Source organism: Phyllostomus discolor, chromosome 8 (assembly GCF_004126475.2).
Source record: "Phyllostomus discolor isolate MPI-MPIP mPhyDis1 chromosome 8, mPhyDis1.pri.v3, whole genome shotgun sequence".
NCBI lineage: Eukaryota > Metazoa > Chordata > Mammalia > Chiroptera > Phyllostomidae > Phyllostomus > Phyllostomus discolor.
In genome coordinates, this window is record NC_040910.2 from 42,430,125 (window position 1) to 42,450,216 (window position 20,092).

Sequence of the window (20,092 nt, forward strand, 5' to 3'; positions counted from 1 at the left end):
CATTGATGTTTCTCTCTCTCTCTCTTTCTCCCTCCCTTCCCTCTCTAAAAATAAATAAATAAGTAAATCTAAATGTGGTGATTTGCTAAAAAAAAAAAAAGAAACTTCATTCAAAAGATTATTGCAAGATGGAGAAAAAGGCCTATTGCCTTTTAAGGAGACCATAAGATTCTGCAAGCATCTAAAAAATTAGACAGAAAAACTTCTTTTGTAGGGAGGAGTAAGCAAAGCTTAAGGAATGTCTGTGTTTAAGGGGGTGCAGTGTGCATGCCTGACAATAAGCTTTTGATTGCTGAAGCATCCATTTCAAAGACATCTACCTCAAATAAACATATTGCCATTGCATGAATCAGTTACTAGCTAAGCAACCAGACTGAAAGCAGGCTGCCCCACCCATGGTTTCCCTTTTGGAAAACCCCGAGTAACCTAGATAACTGACCACTTGAGTGACCCTGCTTTTCCTTTCTCACTCCTTATTTTCTGCTCTTATATTTTAAATTCACCAATAATGTGAACCCAAGAAACCCTAGGCCCCCACCCTTGACCCCAATAAAGGCAGAGCCTCAAGTCCATGCTCTCTCTCCCTCTCACTCTACCTATGACCTTGCCGTATGGCCTTTGCATGCTGTGTGCACTCCAGGGCCTGAGAATAATAAACCCTGTCATGTCGAAGTTTCCTGAAGCATGTATTTCTATAATAATAGGGACCACAAGGGCAGGTGGAAGCACAACATGAGCTTTGGTCGCAGAAATGTCTGGGGGTTCTCATCACAAGTTGTAGGTGGTCCTAGCCAATAGTATCACTATCAGTAGGCTGAAACCTCCACAAAACAGGCAACGCAATCTACTGCAGTCTGAGGTAGGGAGGAAACTCTGTCCTCTGACTTCCTGTGTCCAAGTAGAGAAATTTCAGCTGAAGTGACAGTCCTGACCACTCTGCACATACACACCCATGTACTTTATCTGACTAGTCAGTTTGGAAAAAGGAACTGAGCTTCTTTGGTTCATGTCCTTTCTCTCTCCCTTTGGGAGTCCATGGGACCCCAGAGAGAGGGTATTTTGATCAGGCCGAGGCCAGGCAGTAATCATCCAGAGGAGCCTTGTGGTTGAGCAGCTGTGCCATGCCCAAGTAGGTTGGCAAGTTCAGGAGTGAAATCACCAGAAAGCTCACTGGGGCCTCATAGTGAATCCACATGCTCCAAGCCTGCTCTTATCAGTCATAAAGCTGAATAAATCACTTCTGATTCCTGTGATTGGTCCCAAACTCAGGTATGTCATTGATTTTCTCCAAAGTCCTAATAATAGACAAAGTTCTAGAAGGTAATATATCAAACTTCGCACAATGATTCCCCCCAGGGTCTGGGATTAGAAAGAGATTCACTCTCCGTAGTGTTAAAAATTCTTTTTTCTTTTTTTTTTCTTTTTTTTTTATATTTTATATTTTATCCTGATTCTCAGTTTCTTCTCCCTCTGTGCCTTCTTCACTGGGGTGCTGGTAGGAGGTCAAGTCAAGCAGGAAGGACTGAGCACAGTGCCTGACACAAAATAAACACTCAATAATGTCAGCTGTTGTGGTGGTCCTTAACCTATCCTGGAAAGAGTATTGATCATGCTTTTTAAATTTCCTGTATTTTATAATGCCTTGACATCTTAGGGCCTTGCAAACCTGGGGAAGGACCACCCCAACAAGGGTTGGATAATTCCTGGAGACAACAAACAACTTGCCTTCTGGCACACCTTTCAAATGCAAACTAACCAATTCAAACTATCTATCTCTTCCACTCTAAACCAATATACACTTTGCCTTAAATCACCCAAGGACCAAGTAACAGACAACTAGGGACAACCCCTAGAGCCCACTGAAATTATTCAAATTAGCCAATTGTAAACTTGCTTAAACTTGCTCAACTTGCTTACCCTGCCTCGCCTATTCCTTCCCACAAAAGTCATAATAAATCCTCTGCTCATGCTTTACCCTCACTCTTTCTGACCAATTCTGGTGCACCCCAGTGTGGCCATGAGTGGCAAGACGTGCCCCCTTCTCTTGGGAATTGTATGTAACAAACCTTTTTTCAGACAGTTGTCTGCCTGTCACTCACCTTACTATCCATGGTTGAAACAAATCTCAGGTATATTTTCAAATAGAGGTTATTCTTAAGGCTGTAACCCCTTATCCAGGAGAAGACAACGGTTAGGGGTGGGGGATATCAAGAAGTGGGAAGCTATATGACATCCTGTAACCGCACCACCCCTCAGAGCTAAGCCCAGAAAGGGGTCACTAAGGTAGAGTGAGTCCTCTAGAAGACCCCTCTAACCAGTGCTGTGTTCATGGCAGCTCAGGACTACCCATTACTAAACTTTCAGGAATTTTGTGAATCAGCTGTTAAACCGTTGATAGCTTGAAAGCAGCCATGATGGGAGTATTTACACCACACAAATCTGCCTTTTACTAATCCTTCACATCAGGGCTTCCCCACCACCACCACCTGCTAACACTGTTAAACGTTTACATGTGCACCACTGACTTGAACTTCACATCTGCTTCTCTGTTCCTCCTAGAAAGGCAGAGTGAAAGGAAGCAGCTTTTTCCCCCCTAGAACTGCTTTAGGTGGAGCATCTGCAGCCCACCTCCAGGACTGCCGGGGTCCAGCCTCAGCGGGGTCTCAGGGTCCCCAGAGGATGCATGGCTAAGGCAAAGAGACTGAATCAAGACACCAGGTGGGGTGCCGAGGACAGTCAGGCTTTTTGGGCCCAACTGACTCACCAAGAAAAATCAATCTTTATTTTTATAGGGGAGGTTATACAACATTCATTGCATAGTGTGATTGTTAAAACAGAAATGGTTACCACAGAAATAATTTCTAAAAACAGAAGATTTTACAGATCAATCATGTTAAACAAAGAAATAACCGAAAAGTACAGGAAGTCCCACAGATCAACCATATTAAACAAAGGTTATTTTGACTAAGAGGGTCATTAATCACTTAGCCAATGAAGCTATATGGGCACAAACTTTCATGTGCCAATTAGTAACTAGGTATCTATTAAAATTCTAGGAATTGGTCTAAATTAAAAGGGTGCAAGGGGTGATTTATAGGTATATAGAAATCAACTATTATCCATTAAAATTAGATTTATCTCAATCAAATAACTAATTTTGGGCCTATATTTTTTGATTTATACATTTTGGGGAGGGGCCATGTTTTGTGTTTGTTTCCATGTATTGAGATTATTATTCTCAACTAGAACTCCTTATTTCTATACACTCCTGTCCAGGGTATGGGAGGGGTAGTGGCTCTAATAAATCTTAAGCTTTCAGGTGGTGACTCCCTAAGAAACATTCCTAGCAACAGCTTCCTTCAGCGCTCTGGCAGTTGGTCTGCCCATAGTTTAATTTTGTCCTTAATTTCCCAGGTGAGGGAAACAGGCAACATTAGGATTGCTAGGGGTCTCTATTCTGTGGTCAACAAATCATATCGTGCAGATTTTTTGTTATAACACACAGGTATCTAAAAACCCCACCACCTATTGCTAGCAGGGACAGGCATACAGGAAGAGATAGACAGGAGATCCAACCATAATCACCTCTACTGTGCAGATGCGTCTCACCCAACCCAACTGTGTCAAAGGTCAGCTGTTGATCCGCTCCCGACACAGGACCACCAGCAGGGCCAGCCCAGGCAGCATTGGTGTTGGCCCTTCTATCACAGTCCCTACAATCGATCCCAGGTCTCCAGAAAGACCTCATTTCCCCACCCTATACTTCTCCAGTCCCCATGCCACAGCTTGGATCTACCCAGTGCCCCAGTGCTGAGCTGGAACCGCCAAGTTTGTCGTGGTATGAGACCAGTAGACCCTAACCATGGCCATACTAGGGGAGAACTCATACCCCAGTGCTCATGTGGCCAGATGAGGAGGGAATTTCCACTCTAACCTCCAGTGGGAAAAGCATGGGAGAAACACCTGGGTCTTCTCTGACAGACACACTTGGAATAAGGAATCAAGGTGTAGGGTAAGTGGAGGCAGTCTGGCTTCCTCACCCAGGTGTCTGGGCCAGTGTTCTCACAGCCTTGAGACTGGGTCCGATAAACTGTTCCCATAACATGAAGTGGGCTTGCATTCGCAGAACTTATGTTATGTTATGTTATGTTATGTTATGTTATGTTATGTTATGTTATGTTATGTAACGTTCTGGCGTCTTGCCAGCTTTGTTCCCCTCTAGTACTTTAACAGGCAGGGACTCCCTACTAGGGGTAATGATAATGGGAGGCACACACAAGGGGACAGGTGCCACGATGGGGGCCACGTTGGGGAGCAGAGGCCATGACATGAGACATGCATATAGACATGCATGCGTGCGTGGCTCGCCCACCAGTGAATAAAGGCACGCCAGACATCTCAAAGGCCCCAAGAATCTTCTTCCATCTGCACAAATACCATGAACCTGCCTGGCCTTGAAGGGTGGCAACACACAAGGATACCCAGCTCAGCTCCCTTCTCTCTCCTGGCTCTGCCCACCACAGAGCAGGCTGGCTGAGGGGGCAGGTGGTGAGACCATACAGCCCTCCTACCTAGCACAGCTCAGAAGTAACGCTCATCTCACCAGGTGGCGCCCATGATCACTATCAGTCTGCCACCTGCATGTTTCAAGTGGTTCAGACTGAAAATGCAGGAAGAGGAGCCCCTAAAACCTGAGCCACCTGTGAGACCCTGTGCAACCTCACCCCATCATCTCTGACTTCACCCCTATTGCTCACTCCTCGTTCCTTCAACCACAGGGACCTTCATCCAGTTCCTGGAAATGCCAAGTTCATTTCCACCAGCAACGTTGCCGTTTCTATCTTCCCCAGCACTCCCCAGGGCTGGTTACTCAACACAGCTCAGAGGCCCATGCTACTAACCATGTGTCTCCAACATGTGACCCTGGCTTATTGTCTCCATTTCTGAAACTGTTCCCTGGATGTGCTCATGTGTTTATCACCCTGTCTTCTCAGGTCTTGTCTGTTTGGTCACTGCTGTGACCCAGCACCTAGGACAGTGCCTGCAAAATTGCAGGGGCTTTAGAAATGTGTGTTGAATAAACCAAATGCTTTCTTTTTCTAAACAAAATAAGTATTTTTCTTTAATAGTAAAGTAATATATATTGTGGAAAACTCAGGAAATATAAAATACAAAAAAATGAAATAAAATTCATTAACGCTTTAATCCATGCATGTAGGTATAATCAGCGTGGAGGTGTGTGGGTGTACACAGTCCTTCCATGCTTCCTAAGGGGCCCTGGCCCTTCAGGTCCCCCTAACTCCTAAGCACACCCTCTGCATCCCTCCCGTTCCTGAGGGCTGTCTGACAATGACCCTTCATTGAGGACCTTCTCAGGCCCAGGAAAGTGCAAGGCTTCACAACATAACCATGAGGTAGCTATGGTCTTCCCCATTTCCAGATGTGGAGGCCAGGCCAGCTGATGTCACAGAAGCTACACAGGTGGCCAACAATTCCAATGATCTGGTGGTGCCAAGACCATTGGCCTCTCTCTACCTTTGGCCTTCAGGCCCCTTTAATCTAATTACCTATCAGCAGCAAGGTACTGCCTAGAGGGCTTGGGTCTCATTGATAAAAACTGATACACCTCAGGGACAGGTGGTGAGTCACATCCACCAGTCCATAGACTCTTTCGGGCAGGCCCTGACAACGACCAGACAGTGGGGCAGGCCCTTACGCAGGATCCTCACCGCCTCCTGACCCTCCCACTCCAGCCCCTGCAGCTCGAGGACTCTAAGCTTCGGCATGGTGAGGCAGGAGGAGATTATTTCAGCTGGGGAAGGCATTTCCGGGGTGATGTGCAGGCCCTGCAGACACAGACTCTCCAGGGCTGGCATTCCCTCCAGGACTGACAGACCAGGGGCAGAGAGGCCTCTGATGGTCACCCTGATCTTCCGAACATCTCGGAGGTGGCGGCTAATGGCCAGGAGGGTGCTGTCAGCCGAAGGGGTGCAACCCAGCACCTCCAACCTTTGCAGGTAGCTCAGTTCCTGTAGGCTTGCATCCAATCCCATCTCAGTCACCCGGTAGGTGCCGCCCAGCACCAGTGAGCGCAGGGCGCGAAAGCGGGTCAGGCCCTGCAGGTGCTCATCCCGAAAGGCAGGAACTCGAGACAACACCATGCACTCAAGTAGGGGCAGCACGGTGGGGTTCTGCCCCTCAAGGAGCCAGTCCATGGAAATCTCACAACTGTGCAGCTCCAGGGTCCTCAGGGTACAAGGCAGACTGGTGACTGGCACCATGCTCAGGTTGGCCACATGCAGGCAGAGATGCTTCAGGTTGGGGCACTTCTGGCCCAGAGCGTTCATCAGGGCTGGGGACAACTGTGAAGCCTGGGAGCCTGAAAGCAGGTAACCACCCAGGCGCAAAGAATGGAGGCGAGATGTCATGTACCGGTGAAGGAGGTGCCATATGACTTTAGGCCGCACCTAAGAGCCAAAGATAGGGGTGACTAGGTGAGAGACATAGTGATCTTCCAAGGTCCTCACCTACCTGGAGTCAAATGAACTCCAGTGGGAGTTCTGCTGCTCCCCTGGAATTATCCTTCCACCACCAACTTCATCTGACCAGACACTTCTCCAGAGTAACAAAACAATTTAACCCCAACACTTTGACTTCCAGATTTGAGTAAAAGCAATGCAAGAAAAAGACTGTAACAGACCTGTCTCTAGCAACAGAGTGGATTCTCATTATGCTGTGGAGTAAGTAACCAAGATTTTTATCCCTATTTTAATGACCACCTTGGAAAGAAATAATAACGTAAAAGAAAACTGAAAAAAGCTAAAACTGCCCAGGGTACATCAGTCCTAGGTTTAAAAAAAAAAAATCACAGCCTGGTAATAGCAAAAGCTATAAAAAAGTAGCCCTGAGAAGTTAGACTGAGAAAACAAACAACTGATAGCACTGTGCATTGCACTGTATGTACATTTTACCTAGAAAAATAATAAAGAAAACACAGCATACATTGTTTGACTATTTTTGACAGAGGAATCACATCTTCCTGGTCAAATTTAAACCTTCAAGTTTGAAGGACAAATTTTTTTGTTTCAGAATATCAAATATTAGCCTACCTGTGGAGAACCAGCTCTCGAGCCCTGCTGGTGGGAATTAGTCCCGATACTTTGGAACACAATCTGGTGATTTTTATTAAAATTTAAAATGTAGATACCCACTACCACCTGTTTTGCTTTTTAATAAAGACAATTATATTTTTGCATGCAGAAAATACCTCCAAAAGGACTCCAAAGAAAATGGGAGTATTTGCTGCCTCTGGGGGAAAAGCCAGGGTAACCTGGGTGACAAGATTGTTGCGGGGAGACATTCCTTTCCACCTTTTATTATTTTGCATATTTTGAATCCTGGTTACTCTGGGGAAAGGTTAAGGGCACCAGAAAACAACCACCAGAGGCTCTTAGCTTCATCTGTAGTAATACTTTAACTTTTTTTGTTTTTGTTTGTTTTATCTGCAATTTATTTTGCAATGTATTTAGAAAATAAAATGGATTGGTGGATGGAAAGAGGGATGGATCAACAGGTGATACAACAAATGTAGTTCACTATAAACGGTGGCGTATCTTCGTGTTCCCTGTACTATTCTTTCAACTTTTATGTATGTTTAAAATTTTTCATAAGATGATAGAAAAAATAATACAGAAAACAATAATCATTTTTAAAAAGGTAATCTCAATAAAAATAATTTCTATACAGGGCCACAATTCCTTATCCAAAAAAAAATTTGTCCTTCAAACTTGAAGGTTTAAATTTGTCCAGGAAGATGTGATTCCTCTGTCAAAAATAGTCAAAAAATGTATGCTGTGTTTTCTTTATTATTTTTCTAGGTAAAATGTACATACAGTGCAATGCACAGTGCTATCAGTTGTTTGTTTTCTCAGTCTAACTTCTCAGGGCTACTTTTTTACAAAAGTAAATAGTCTTTTGCTACAATAGTCTTTTGCTATTACCAGGCTGTGATTTTTTTTAAACCTAGAACTGATGTACCCTGGGCAGTTTTAGCTTTTTTCAGTTTCCTTGTGGACAGATGGGTTTCAGAATTCAGAATTAACGATGTAGACACCATATGCAACACCACTAGTGGGGTCTAGGTCAGCACCCTGTTATCAGGTTAATATTATTCAGAATAACATAAGACTATTTATTCTAAGTGGAATAAGAAAAAGGACATTAGTATCTTCAACCCACTTCAGGTCAGGTTTTGGCAACAAATGAATTAGTGTCAAACTTACAAAACAAAACTTTCCACTTTGCAAGTTTGTTTTGTTTTTTAAGCACTCAAGGGGGACTTTTTTTAATGCTTCTAGAGAGGAAGGGGGAGAGAAAGAAAAAAACATCAGTTTGAGAGAGAAACATGCATTGGTTCCTTCTAGTACGTGCCCTGACCAAATAGAACCTGCAACCTGGGTATGTGCCCTGATCGCGAATGCAAACTGCACAATAACTCGATGTTTCTTTCTCTCTCTCCCTCCCCCTTCCTCTCTCTCTGAAACAAAATTTTTTTAAAAAAGTGATGTAGTGTGAATAAAGCTAGTTGTGGTGGAAATATAGGTAAAACAGCATTTAATTTTCTAAATAAAATACCATTATCTAAACTTTAGAAACACATTAACAGTACTGTATATGGCTTATGGGCACACACATAGGTAGTAAATAGAAAGCCAAAGGAAAGTTACGATTCCATTTTATATGGTGGTTCCTTCTGAGGAGGGTTTCAAAAAGGGCAAAAAATGTATCTATAAATGTCGTGTGTGTGTGTGTGTGTGTGTTTCATGTGATCCTCAGTAAATAAGGCCAAAGAATAAACCAGGTTAAATCTAGGTGGTGAGTACCTGTTTCTTTGAAATCATGTTATCCTCTATACATTTCTATATATTTGAAATAATGCACAATAAAAACAAAAAATGCAAATGGTAGAAAGTGGAAACGGTTCAGTTGCACTACTCAGGAAATTAATTCTGGAAATAAGTTGACTATGGAAAATTATTTTCCCATGAAAACTCATCAATAATAATAATAATCATAAGTGATAATCTAGTCATCAACCAGCATTTATCATATGCTGACTATGTACATCTCAGACACTAAGCCCATTCCCTAACAATCTCGGCTATCCTCGCTTTAGAGATGGGGAAACTGAGGCCAGGAGGTAGCAAAGGAACACGTAGGTGACACAGGCGGGATGTGCCCAGGACAGCCTGGCTGGAAATCCAGGGTGGGAGGGGGCTGGTCCCTGAGGTCCAGCCACCAGACCGCGGCCCAAGTCCGCCCCGCCTACCTCATTTACCTGGTAGACGGACAGGTCGATGTGTCGCCACAGCCACCCGTCGTTCACCAGCCTCTTCCAATGGCGACAGACCCTGAGGAAGGAGAATGCCGTTAGAACAGCCCCAACCCTGCCCGGCCCTTCCCCTCCCGCCCTCCCAACCACGGGGCGAGGCCGCACCTGGAGAGGCGAATCCGGTCCCGGACCGGGAGGTAAGAAAAGATCTCCAACAGGACTAAGTCCGGCAAGTCCGAAAGAGTCGCCATGATCCCGCTGACACACATTGCCACTTCTGGTAAAGGAACTCCGTGATTTGCCCTGGGAGTGCCTTAGGAGGCGAGGGTAGTGGGGTGCGGGCAGGGAGGTGACAACGGCCTCTGGTAGCCAGCGGAGAGTTTCAGCTTTCCTTCAGAGGGAACGTGGTTCAGCCCCTCCAGGAGATTCGGACCAGAAGCATAGAATGAGCTTCCAACCAGTAGTAAGCCGGAAAGACCTCGCTGGGGCGCGGGCAACACAGGGGGCGTGGCTAAGGGGGGGGCGGTTGGGGGCGGGCTTAAGGAACGTGAGGCTCCTCGGGGGCGGGGCTTGGGACAAGGACCAACCTCCGAAGTGATGGGAAGCGCCGGGGCTGAGATGGGGACCAGGACCAGCCACAGAGCCGAGGTTAGGGTTCGGGACCAGACCAAACTCCAAAGGCATGGCTGGGGTGGTGACAGGCCAGGGAGCAGGGCCGGGAGCAGACGGGGAGGGCTGGGGTTGGGGACCACGGCGGAGCCAGGAAGGTGAAGGCACGGCGGAGCCAGGAAGGTGAAGCAGAGGCGGTGACGAACCCTGGAGCGGAGAACGTGGCGGACTGCGTGGCTTCTACTTTTCAATCTTAACAATGTTTTTTATGCATATGCACGAGAATAATTTGTAGACAAGAAATAATTTGTTAAAGGGCATGTTGAACTTTTCGTTTTGATTGATAGTGACATTGTTGACGTAGAGGCTGAGTTGACAGTCCTATCAAATGTCACTCATTTTTATTTATTTTTAAAAAGATTCTACTTATTTTTAGAGAGAAAGGTAGGGGAAGCAGAGGGAGGGAAACATCGATGTGCGGGAGATACATCCATGGGCCACCTCCTCAAGCTCCCAACCAAGGTCCTGGCCAACAACTCAGGCATGTGCACCAACTGGGAATCGAATTGGCAACCCTTTGGTTCACAGGCTGGCACTCAACCCATTGAGCCACACTAGCCAGACTAAATATCACTCATTTTTAAAATAGTAATTGAAAAAGAACATAATCATTATGCACCTGAGCCAGGGATCAAACCCCCAACCTTTTAGTGTATGGGCCAATGCTGCAACCTAGCCACCTGGCCAGGGCTACAAAATGGAAACTTTTAAGGGTAGTTGTTCCTGGGGAGGGGCGGGGGTCTGAAGGCAAGCTGACTTTGTGTGCTGTATATATACTTTTATACTGCTTGAATTTTTACCATGTGCAAGTACATATTACCTATAAAAAACATAAGTCCCAAATATTTATTAATAAATAAATCCTTTGAGCCCTGGCTGGCATAGCTCAGTGGATTGAGCGCGGGCTGGGAACCAAAGTGTCCCAGGTTCGATTCCCAGCCGGGGTACATGCATGGGTTGCAGGCCATAACCCCTAGCAACCCACACATTGATGTTTCTCTCTCTCTCTCTCTCTCTCTCTCTCTCTCTCTCTATCTCCCTCCCTCCCCTCTCTAAAAATAAATAAATAAAATCTTAAAAAATATATAATGTATCTAAAATATTTCAACCTTAATATAAAAACAGATTTTATAAATAAATCCTTTGATATTTTTCCTTAAGAGCACAGGAAACATGTTTCCAGCTCTGGCAGCCATCTTGTGACTGAAAGAAAATATCAAAAGAATTGCACAGAGGTCAAGTCATATGCTAGGACCCCAATCTCAAATTTTTCTGATCCCAGAACTTGGCTGCCTTCAAGATGCTCTATGGTCGTGATTTCCTCCGGAAAACCCACATCATCTTGCAGAGGAGCCCTTCTGGGCTCCCAAGGACTGGGCTTCCACTCACACCACCTATCACAGTGTGTTGCAAAAACCTCTTCATTTGTCTTCTTTGTCTTCCTCCTCTATCAGACTGAACTCTGAGGTGGCAGGTCAGCCCCAGTCATTGCTGTACCTTCAAGGCCTGCTGACATGCTGAGATTTTAGGGAAAGGGATCTCCTGAACAACTCCCTCTACCCCTAAGATGATTCCCCTCTGGTGAACCCTAGATGTGAAGGTATCTCTGCCATCAGCACAGATACAGGAGGTTCCTAAGAACCATCTTCTGCCCCACCTGCAGAATGAAGAGAAGGGATCCCCATAAGAAAGCTCCTTCCTCTGGGCCAGAAACCCAGGAAACAAAGGAGCAGAAGGGGCCTGCCCAACTTGCTCCTTGGGTCAGGACCCAGACCTCTCCTTCCTAGGAAGCACCTACCTCCCCAAGAAGGAGCAAATCTGACTGCAGATCCTACTGCCTCCCGGGCAGGGGCATGGGGCTGCCCTGGCCCTTCAATGCACAGTCACTGAGCCCTTTGGTAAGAAGCCCCAAATTAACATTACCCGGGTGTGGTGTCCTATGCCCTAAGGCCCCCTCCCCCTCTTACCTGGGTTCAGGGGAGTGTCTGTAGCATTGGCAGTCTAGTTCTGGGACTTCCCATTGCCTGACCCGCTCAGGATGGCTTAGTCCAGCTGAAGCTCCCCATGGATCCCAAGCCCCCAGCAACCTCAGACTTATTTTCCTCCCCTTTCTAAAATGCTCCCCACCCCTTTCCAATCTCCCCCAGCCCATAACTCAGCACCATGATCCTGTGCTTGAGCTATCTTTGAATAACATTGAGAAATTAGAACTTCCTTTAAAACAAACAAACAAAAAAAAACAACCAGCAGCCCTGGCCAGTGTGCTCAGTTGGTTGAAGCATCCTCCTGTACACCAAAAGGTTTGATCCCTGGTCGGGCTTGTAAGGGAGGCTACCAATTGATGTTTCCTTCTCTCATCCCCCCTTTCTCTCTCTCTAAAAGCAATGAAAAATGTCCTCAGGTGAGGACTAAAAAAAAAAACAACTCACATTTACTACCCCACCCCCACCCCCACCCCCTTACAAACGTAACATGTTCGTTGTAGATAATCTGGGAAAATACCAAAAAACACCAAGGAAAATAGGTCTCAGCAATTTATCTTGGGGTATCAACATAAGAAACATCCAAACCTGTAGAGAATTTTTATAAGACTTTATCGGAGCCAAACTGACCACATGCTGGGAAGATCTCAAATGCTCCACAGAGCAAGTTTTGTGGCTCTTATGCATTTGAAATTAAGGAGGAAACCAGCAAGGAGAGAAAGGCAGAGATTGGATTACAGGATAGTTAACAAGATTATGTGCTCTCTTAATTGTGGTGAGGCTTATTACAACGGTGTGTTAACCTAGATTCTCAGAAACAATGGACAGGGCTTGCTTAAAGCAAAGTAAACCTTTTACTAAAACGTTATATGCCTGGGACGAGACTACCCACTATGACCTCCCAGTTTGGAATTTTTGATCAGATCACCCTGTGAGGTTACTATCCTTAGAACTCCCTTTCATCCACAGAACATAGGGAGGGGCGCCCCCTGTCGCACCAGCCCGGGGGACCAACCTGTAGTACAGGGGCTACAAGGTATGTTTGAGATCTACCAAGTGCTTACTTGAGGGCGGAAGCTACCTTTGTTGAAGATAAAAACCTGGAAGATTTTGCCTGTGTGCCGTTTCCACCTTCCTCGTTTCTGCTGCTGTTAGCGTGCAACGTCCATTCTAATAAGTGCTGGTATCCAGGCCAGGATCCAGGATCAGGCCATTCGTTTCCTTCGCTTATCGACTATACTCTGCACCCTAGTGGGGAGACCCAGCCCAGAATGAAGGCAGAGGGCGGGACTCGACTCGGCTTCCCGTAGGCCCCGTAGTTGCAGTAAGAGGCACCGGCAGGCTCAGGAACAGTAGGTCACCCGGCCCCTCTAGGGTCCCCACCAATTGACGGTGTCTCCCCACAGGGAATGAGACCCTAACCAGCTGGGCCCTGACCTCTCACCCTCCCTCCACGCACCTTCCCCCGGCCCTCCATAGGCTGGCACCCCCCACTCGGCCCTACGCACCAGCTACAAGTTTCCCCTGCCCAAAGCCGCGCCTGAGGACCACAAGCCTACGCAGGGCAAAGAATGCGATGGGGCGTTTACTAGCACCGGGGGAGGGGCGGGTGCTTTAAGCTGCGCATTTCCGCTTCCGGTTCTCCGCTTCGACTCCGGCCCTGGCTTCGCTCTCGCACGACTAGGTTGTGGCGTCGGTAGGTTCTAGGCGATTCGAGCTGAGGGGCCAAGTGGAGCGGTCTGGAGTCGGAGAAAGCTGTCGGGACCCGGCTATCGACGGTCTACGGTCCCGAGAGAGGCGACCTAAAGGGGGGGTTGGCGCGGCTAGGTGAAATCCGCGGTCCTGGGACAGGGAACTTGGGGTCGCGGAGGACTCGCGTCTGGGGGTTGGGAAGTGACTGTAAGTCTCAACCGGACGTCTTGGGGCCTGGGAGACTTTGACGTCCCGCCTCTGCTGCTTCCCAACTACTGCCCTCTGTAGTTCCAGACAGGATGATCGAGGTTGTTTGCAACGACCGTCTGGGGAAGAAGGTCCGGGTAAAGTGCAAGTATCCACTGCTGGCGGAGAGACGGTGGTCCCTGGGGGTGCTTGGTTGGAGTGAGACAACTCAGTCTGTGTTGTAGAGGGGGCGGATGGGGTCTTGGCAAAGTGCATTCCGCCCTGCAATGCCCTCTTCTTCGTTCTACTACTCCGTACCATTTTCCTTAACTCTTCTGCGCCCAGCACCGATGACACCATCGGGGACCTTAAGAAGCTGATCGCAGCCCAAACGGGTACCCGTTGGAACAAGATCGTATTAAAGAAGTGGTGAGTGCAGCGACAGAGCTGGGGGACTGACTGGACAGGCTACATCAGAAGATTTGGGCTGGGGGAGTGCTGCACACAGCCCTTTGCTTAGGCAGGGCTTCCTTAGCTTACCTCCAGGGTGAAGAGCCACCTCAGGTTTCTGTCTGAAAGATTGCTATCCTGTAGGTACATGTTTTTTGTTTTGTTTTGTTTTTTACTTTTTTCAAATCATTTTTTATTGTTATTCTGTTATGGTTGGCCCAGTTTTCCCCCTCTGCCCAGCCCACCCCCGCTCCCACAGTCAATTCCCACACTGTTGTCCATGTCTGTGGGTTATTCATACATGTTCTTTGTCTAGTCCCTTCCCCTTCTTTCCATCAGTATTCTCCCCCTCCCCTCTGGTCACTTTCATTCTGTTCCATGTTTCCACACCTGTGGTTCTATTCATTAGTTTATTTTGTTCATTAGATTCCTCTTATAGGCGAAATCATTTGGTATTTGTCTTTCAGGTACACGATTTTTAAGGACCACGTTTCCCTGGGGGACTGTATCCTTTGTGTGATTTCTTGAGGAAGGGTCCACACACTGCGTCCTGGTTCTCTTTGTTCAATACCGAGTCTGAGATTATGCTATAAGATGTTTAACTTAGTATGTAGCACATGGTAAGCATTTAGAAAATAGGAGTCACGTGATTATTTTGTTGGAGGAGGAGTGTGGTTTCCTTGTTAAATGTTTTGAAGCTTAGAAGACACTTTAAGGTCCAAATATTTATTACTGAGCTCCACCTAGTGTGGACAGGAGGTTGGGGTGGAATGAGTCAGCTATGCAAAAGGATCATGAACTTTTTTTTTTTAATGGTTTGGATTCTTTTCATATCAAAATGACCCAGTCCAAAATGGCTTCCTTGGCTCTGGGCTGAACGCTTAAGCTGCCCTGTCCCAGCTGTGAGAGGTGAAAGGGTGGGGACCAAACCCATAGTAAGGCTTCCTTAACACCTTTACTTCAGATGAAATCCACGATGGGATGAACCTGGAGCTTTATTACCAATAAAGCAGAATTCCTTCTCTACACTCTGCCCTCCCTAACTCTCCCCTCTTCTCCCACCCTCAACCCCCATACTGGTATGGATGCTTGTTTTTAAAAAGTCATGTTAATAAAAACTTAGAAGCAGCTTGCTTCATTGTTGTCATCTTTGAATGAGAGTTATTTAAGGAGGGGAGATTGGCATCTTGTTGTCACTATACCCTCAGTGCGCAGCTGCTCAGTAAGGGCTCAGGATTGACTGGATCAGTGAGGGAAGAACAAACCAGTAGAGTGGAAGCCCAGCGTTCTGGGGCTTTCCATGGGTTCCTGAAGGGCAAGAGATCCTGAGATGATTTTCATCCTGATTAGACCAAGGAGCCTCTGGGTAGGAACAGTAGATGTAGTACTTAGGAATACAGGTTCTGGATTCAGACAGACTATGGGTAGAGTCCCAGCTCTGATACCAACAGTAACCCTGGGCAAGTTATTTAACCTCCCTAAGCCTTCACCTCCTTTTCCAAACTGGAACTGATAGTTCATTGTCATGTTGTGAAGTACAGATGAGACAAAACATGGTTAAGCATCTACAGTTCCTGGCACTTACAAAGTCCTAGTGGACAGAGCAAGACAGTGTGGCATAGGCTGAACTTTGACTGATCATTAGTAGTAGGATTTGGGGAAGTCAGCTTCTTTGGTCCTCAGTTTCCTCTTTGAAATGGGGTACCACGATGATACTCATATCTCAGTGAGATAGTGCAGTTAAAACAGCAGGATGTCTGCTGTGTGGTTTTATTAGCTGTCACCAGCCTTCTCCAAGATGTGAGTAGACAGGACGCCAAACACCCCATCTCTGTTCGCCTAGCCATAGATCCTAGGGTCGACCTTGGCCTTGTCCTTTCCCAGACCTGGAGCCTTCTCAAGAGCTTCACCCAAAACCTAGCTCTGTTCTTTCTCCCCTCTCTTGCACTGACCTGCCCTATCCTACCTCAGTACACAAACACAGTCAAGTCCAACCCAGTGTTCCTTCCCTTCCCCCCAAACTCCTCCCAGCCTCTGCCTTCCCTTCACCACCAAGCTTCTTGGGAGGTGAATCTGCCAGCTGCCTGGGATGCTGCTGGCCTGTAGTCAGTTGAGAATGTTTCTCTTTTGTCTCCATTAGTCACATCTCTACCCACCTCTTGGCTTCCCTTCTGTCCCTAAGAGATATCTGTTTCCAGGTACCCTTATTCTTACACTTAGAGCTCAGTCAATCTCTCCTTTACCTGTCTGTTAAAATACAACCCCACACCGAAATTTTTTAACTCTGTGACAGCCTTTTATTAACCAGTATCACCCCAATAAATTTGATAAAAAATACATATATAATAAATTAACAAATATAAAACCTGAAGTAAGGCAAAAAAAAAAAGATGTAATAATAAACTATGTGAAAGCCTTTACAGGTGATTCCTTATAAATTCAAATCAGCATAGAAAAGTACACACTAAAAGTGAAACCCCTTTACTCACTCCAGTCTCCTAGGTCAGGACTTTTTCAGTGCATTGGTATAAACTTCATTTATAACATAACTTTATTTGTAACATAACTATGCTAATATCTGCTTGTAAAAAAATCCAGATGTTATGTTAAAAATTGTTTTATATTAAACCACCCCTCCCACCAGGGGAAGTCATTAACATATTTGAGTGAATACAGACATTTTCTAAAACACAACCTGTAGTTTTTATACATTTGGGATAATTATACATTCTGTAATCACATGCCATGCAGTTTGCTGTTTTATGCTTTTGACGTCTTTCCATATAAATTATATCTCCCATTCTTTTTAATTAGTATTTTTATTGATTTTTGTTATGTTTTTTAAACATACAAGGGCAGTGTGGAGGGCAGTATGGTGGTAGATGCAGAACTCTTCATTTGTCAAGAAGGATGTAGGAAGAAAGATGGAATGCAGGCCATCAAATGAATCTGCCTATATTACAGATGAATCACATGACTACACTGAAGAAGCTGAGGACGAAAGCTGGCCTAAGTTTGGGAAAAGTATATGATGGGGGTCCTGGCCGGTGTGGCTCAGGGAACTGAGCTTTGGTCTGTGAACTGGAAGGTTGCGGGCCCAATTCCCAGTCTAATCTTCAGATTAGGGCATATGCCTGAGTTGCGGGCCAGATCCCCCATTGGGCATGTGTGAGAAGCTATCGATGGATTTTGCACATGTTTCTCTCCCTCTCTTTCTCCTTCCCTTCCCCTTCTCTAAAAATAAATAAATGAAATCTTAGAAAAAAATTTTAAGTAGTATATGATGGGGTACTAGGAAGGTCATGGACAAAAGCGTGCAAAAACACTCTAGTTGGTAAATACGTTCCTCATAGGGGTATGATTTAGCAGTTCTGAAACTTTGTACACATATGTCCACACAGTTGAACAAATGGGTAAATATATTGTAAATAATGAGAGCCAGGTTTCTTACTGCTGGAGAAAGAAGTTACAGATAAAATGAGGATCAGTGGGTGGAAGGGTGTGGTTAGAATGAACCCTGTAGGACTGGATTAGACCTGGAGGCATCCCTGTGGACATGGTTTTTATTTACTATTTATATGGGCAATGCAGATATGTGTGTATACATTTATTTCCTTTTTCCACCTAGAAGGACCAGAAGCAGTGACACCCCACTAGCAATGAGCATGCCCAACACCCAGGTCTTGGTGTCTAAATAACATTCTCCAATGAAAGAAGCCAGGGATTCTTGAAGAAGTGTTTGTTTCCAGAGCTAGGGGCAGGGAAGATATGAGCTGAGCATGGAGCATCCTGTGATGTCAGGAAGTAGGAAGTGCCCAAAACAAAAAGGATGAAGACATGTTGAAAGGTCACAGTCTCAAAGTGTCTCCTCAAAAGTATTTATTCATTATTCGGAAACCGCCTTAACCAAATGATCAAAGTTAACGTTGCAGGTGTGGTATGCAGCCTTTGAAGTGGTGCCTAATGATCCCCTTGTCCTTGTGTATTCACACCCTTGTGTAATCCCTTCCTCTTGACTATAGACTAGACCTAGCTTCAGACAAACAGAACATGGCAAAAGTGATGGCATATCACCTCTGAGATGAGGTTGCAAGGAGACTGGTTTCTGTCTTGCTCTTTCATTTGTTCATTGATGAAAGCCAGCTGCTAATGCTGTGAGCTGCCTTATGGGGAGGCCCCCAAATAGTAGCCAGCAAGGAACTGCTGTCTTCAGACAAATATCCTGTTAGCAACTGGAGCCTGCCAGCAGACACAGGAGAGAGCTTAGAAGCAGATCCTGCCCCACTCAAGCCTTCAGATTAGACCACACCCACCCTTGCTGACACCAGCTAACCTGTGTCTGGATTCCTGAGCCACAGAAGCTGTGAGAAAATAAATGTTAAGCCATTAAATTGTGGGGTAATTTGTTATTGCAGCAAATATCTTATTACAACCAGGAATACATCGAATACTAGGTATGATGCACTGAGGTTATATTGTCTCTATGGTATCCTTCCCAATAATGTATAACCTCAATCTAATCATGAGAAAATACCCAACAAACCCCATCATGACAAAACATCAAAATCAGGGCCATTCTACTATTCAAAAGCATTAAGATCATGCAAGACAAGGAAGACCTAAAAATTGTCACATATGAGAAGAGACAAAGGAGGTGTGACAATGTGGATTCAAGTCTAGTTTAGCTAATAGTATTGTACCAATGTTGACTTATTTGATATTCTATGACAGAGTTTCTCAGCTCTGGCACTGTTGACATTTTGGGCTGGATAATTCTTTGTTCTGGAGGCTGTGCATTATAGGTTATTTAGCAGCACCCTTGTCCTCTACCCACTAAATGCCAGTAACATTTCCCTCCCCTCTTTTGTGACAACCAAACATGTTAAGACATTGTCAGTCCCTGACAGGCGTGGCTCAGTTTGTTGGGCCTCCTCCTGCTAGCAAAAGGTCAATGGTTCAATTCTTGGTCAGGACACATGCCTATGTTGTGGGTTTGGTCCTGGGTTGGAAAGCATATGAGAGGCAACTGATCAATGTTTCTCTCCGTCTCACTCTCTCCCCACTTCTTCCTCCCCTTAGAATAAATCTTTTTAAAAAATACATCATCATATGTCCCCCGGGGAAAAAAATCACCTCTGGTTAAGAACCTCTGTTCTGTTATTAGCACCTGTTATTAAATGCTAATACAAGGGAAGGCTAGGTGAAGGTCTATATTCCATATAAACTCTATACTACTTTTGCAACTCTGCCCTAAGTATAAAATTATCTTTTTAAAAAAGATTATTATGCTAATACATGCCTGTAAAAAATCAAAATGACATATTTAAGGTGCTCATTTCTTCCTTTACCTGCATCACCAGTGGTAAGTCATTAACATTTGATTGAATCCAGAAATTTTCTGTGATACAAACCTATAGTTTTTACACAGTTGAAGCAATTATACATATTCTAATATTGATACTGTTCAGCAGCTTTCTTTTTCATGCTTTTTTAATGCTTTGATATCTTTCCATAAATATCATTTTTTAAAGGAATTGTGCCTCAAGGGTCATTGGCCCGCTCCTTTTTTTTTTTATTTACTTTTTAGAGAGAAGGGAAGAGAGGGAGAAAGAGAAGGAAAGAAACATCAATGTGTGTGAGATACATTGGTTGCCTCTCAGGCGCCCCCTACTGGGGACCTGGCCCACAACCCAGACATGTGCCCTGACTGGGAACTGAACCGGCAACCTTTTGGTTCGCAGGCTGGCGTTCAGTCCACTGAGCCTCAGCAGCCAGGGGTGAT

The 20,092-nt window shown here is 45.4% G+C and overlaps 2 protein-coding genes across 3 annotated transcripts; one reads left to right on the top strand and one right to left on the bottom strand.

Moving 5' to 3' along the window:
- Positions 1–5,184: 5,184 nt before the first annotated feature.
- Positions 5,185–9,934, bottom strand: FBXL12 (F-box and leucine rich repeat protein 12). Its single transcript, XM_028520580.2, has 3 exons — positions 9,497–9,934; positions 9,338–9,410; positions 5,185–6,467 (listed from the first exon to the last, which is right to left on the bottom strand). The coding sequence occupies exons 1-3, from the start codon at positions 9,598–9,600 to the stop codon at positions 5,646–5,648; spliced, it is 999 nt and encodes a 332-aa protein (XP_028376381.1). The 5' UTR covers positions 9,601–9,934; the 3' UTR covers positions 5,185–5,645.
- Positions 9,935–13,592: 3,658 nt separating this feature from the next.
- On the top strand, positions 13,593–15,443 carry UBL5 (ubiquitin like 5). Of its 2 annotated transcripts, none has more exons than XM_028520184.2 (5): positions 13,593–13,697; positions 13,961–14,029; positions 14,206–14,289; positions 14,778–14,815; positions 15,275–15,443. In XM_028520184.2, the coding sequence occupies exons 2-5, from the start codon at positions 13,974–13,976 to the stop codon at positions 15,316–15,318; spliced, it is 222 nt and encodes a 73-aa protein (XP_028375985.1). In that variant the 5' UTR covers positions 13,593–13,697; positions 13,961–13,973; the 3' UTR covers positions 15,319–15,443. The 2 variants fall into 2 exon arrangements, with proteins under 2 accessions (XP_028375985.1, XP_035888195.1); XM_036032302.1 differs by lacking the exon at positions 13,593–13,697 and adding an exon at positions 13,707–13,881 and having other exon boundaries at positions 13,963–14,029.
- The last annotated feature ends 4,649 nt before the right edge of the window (positions 15,444–20,092 follow it).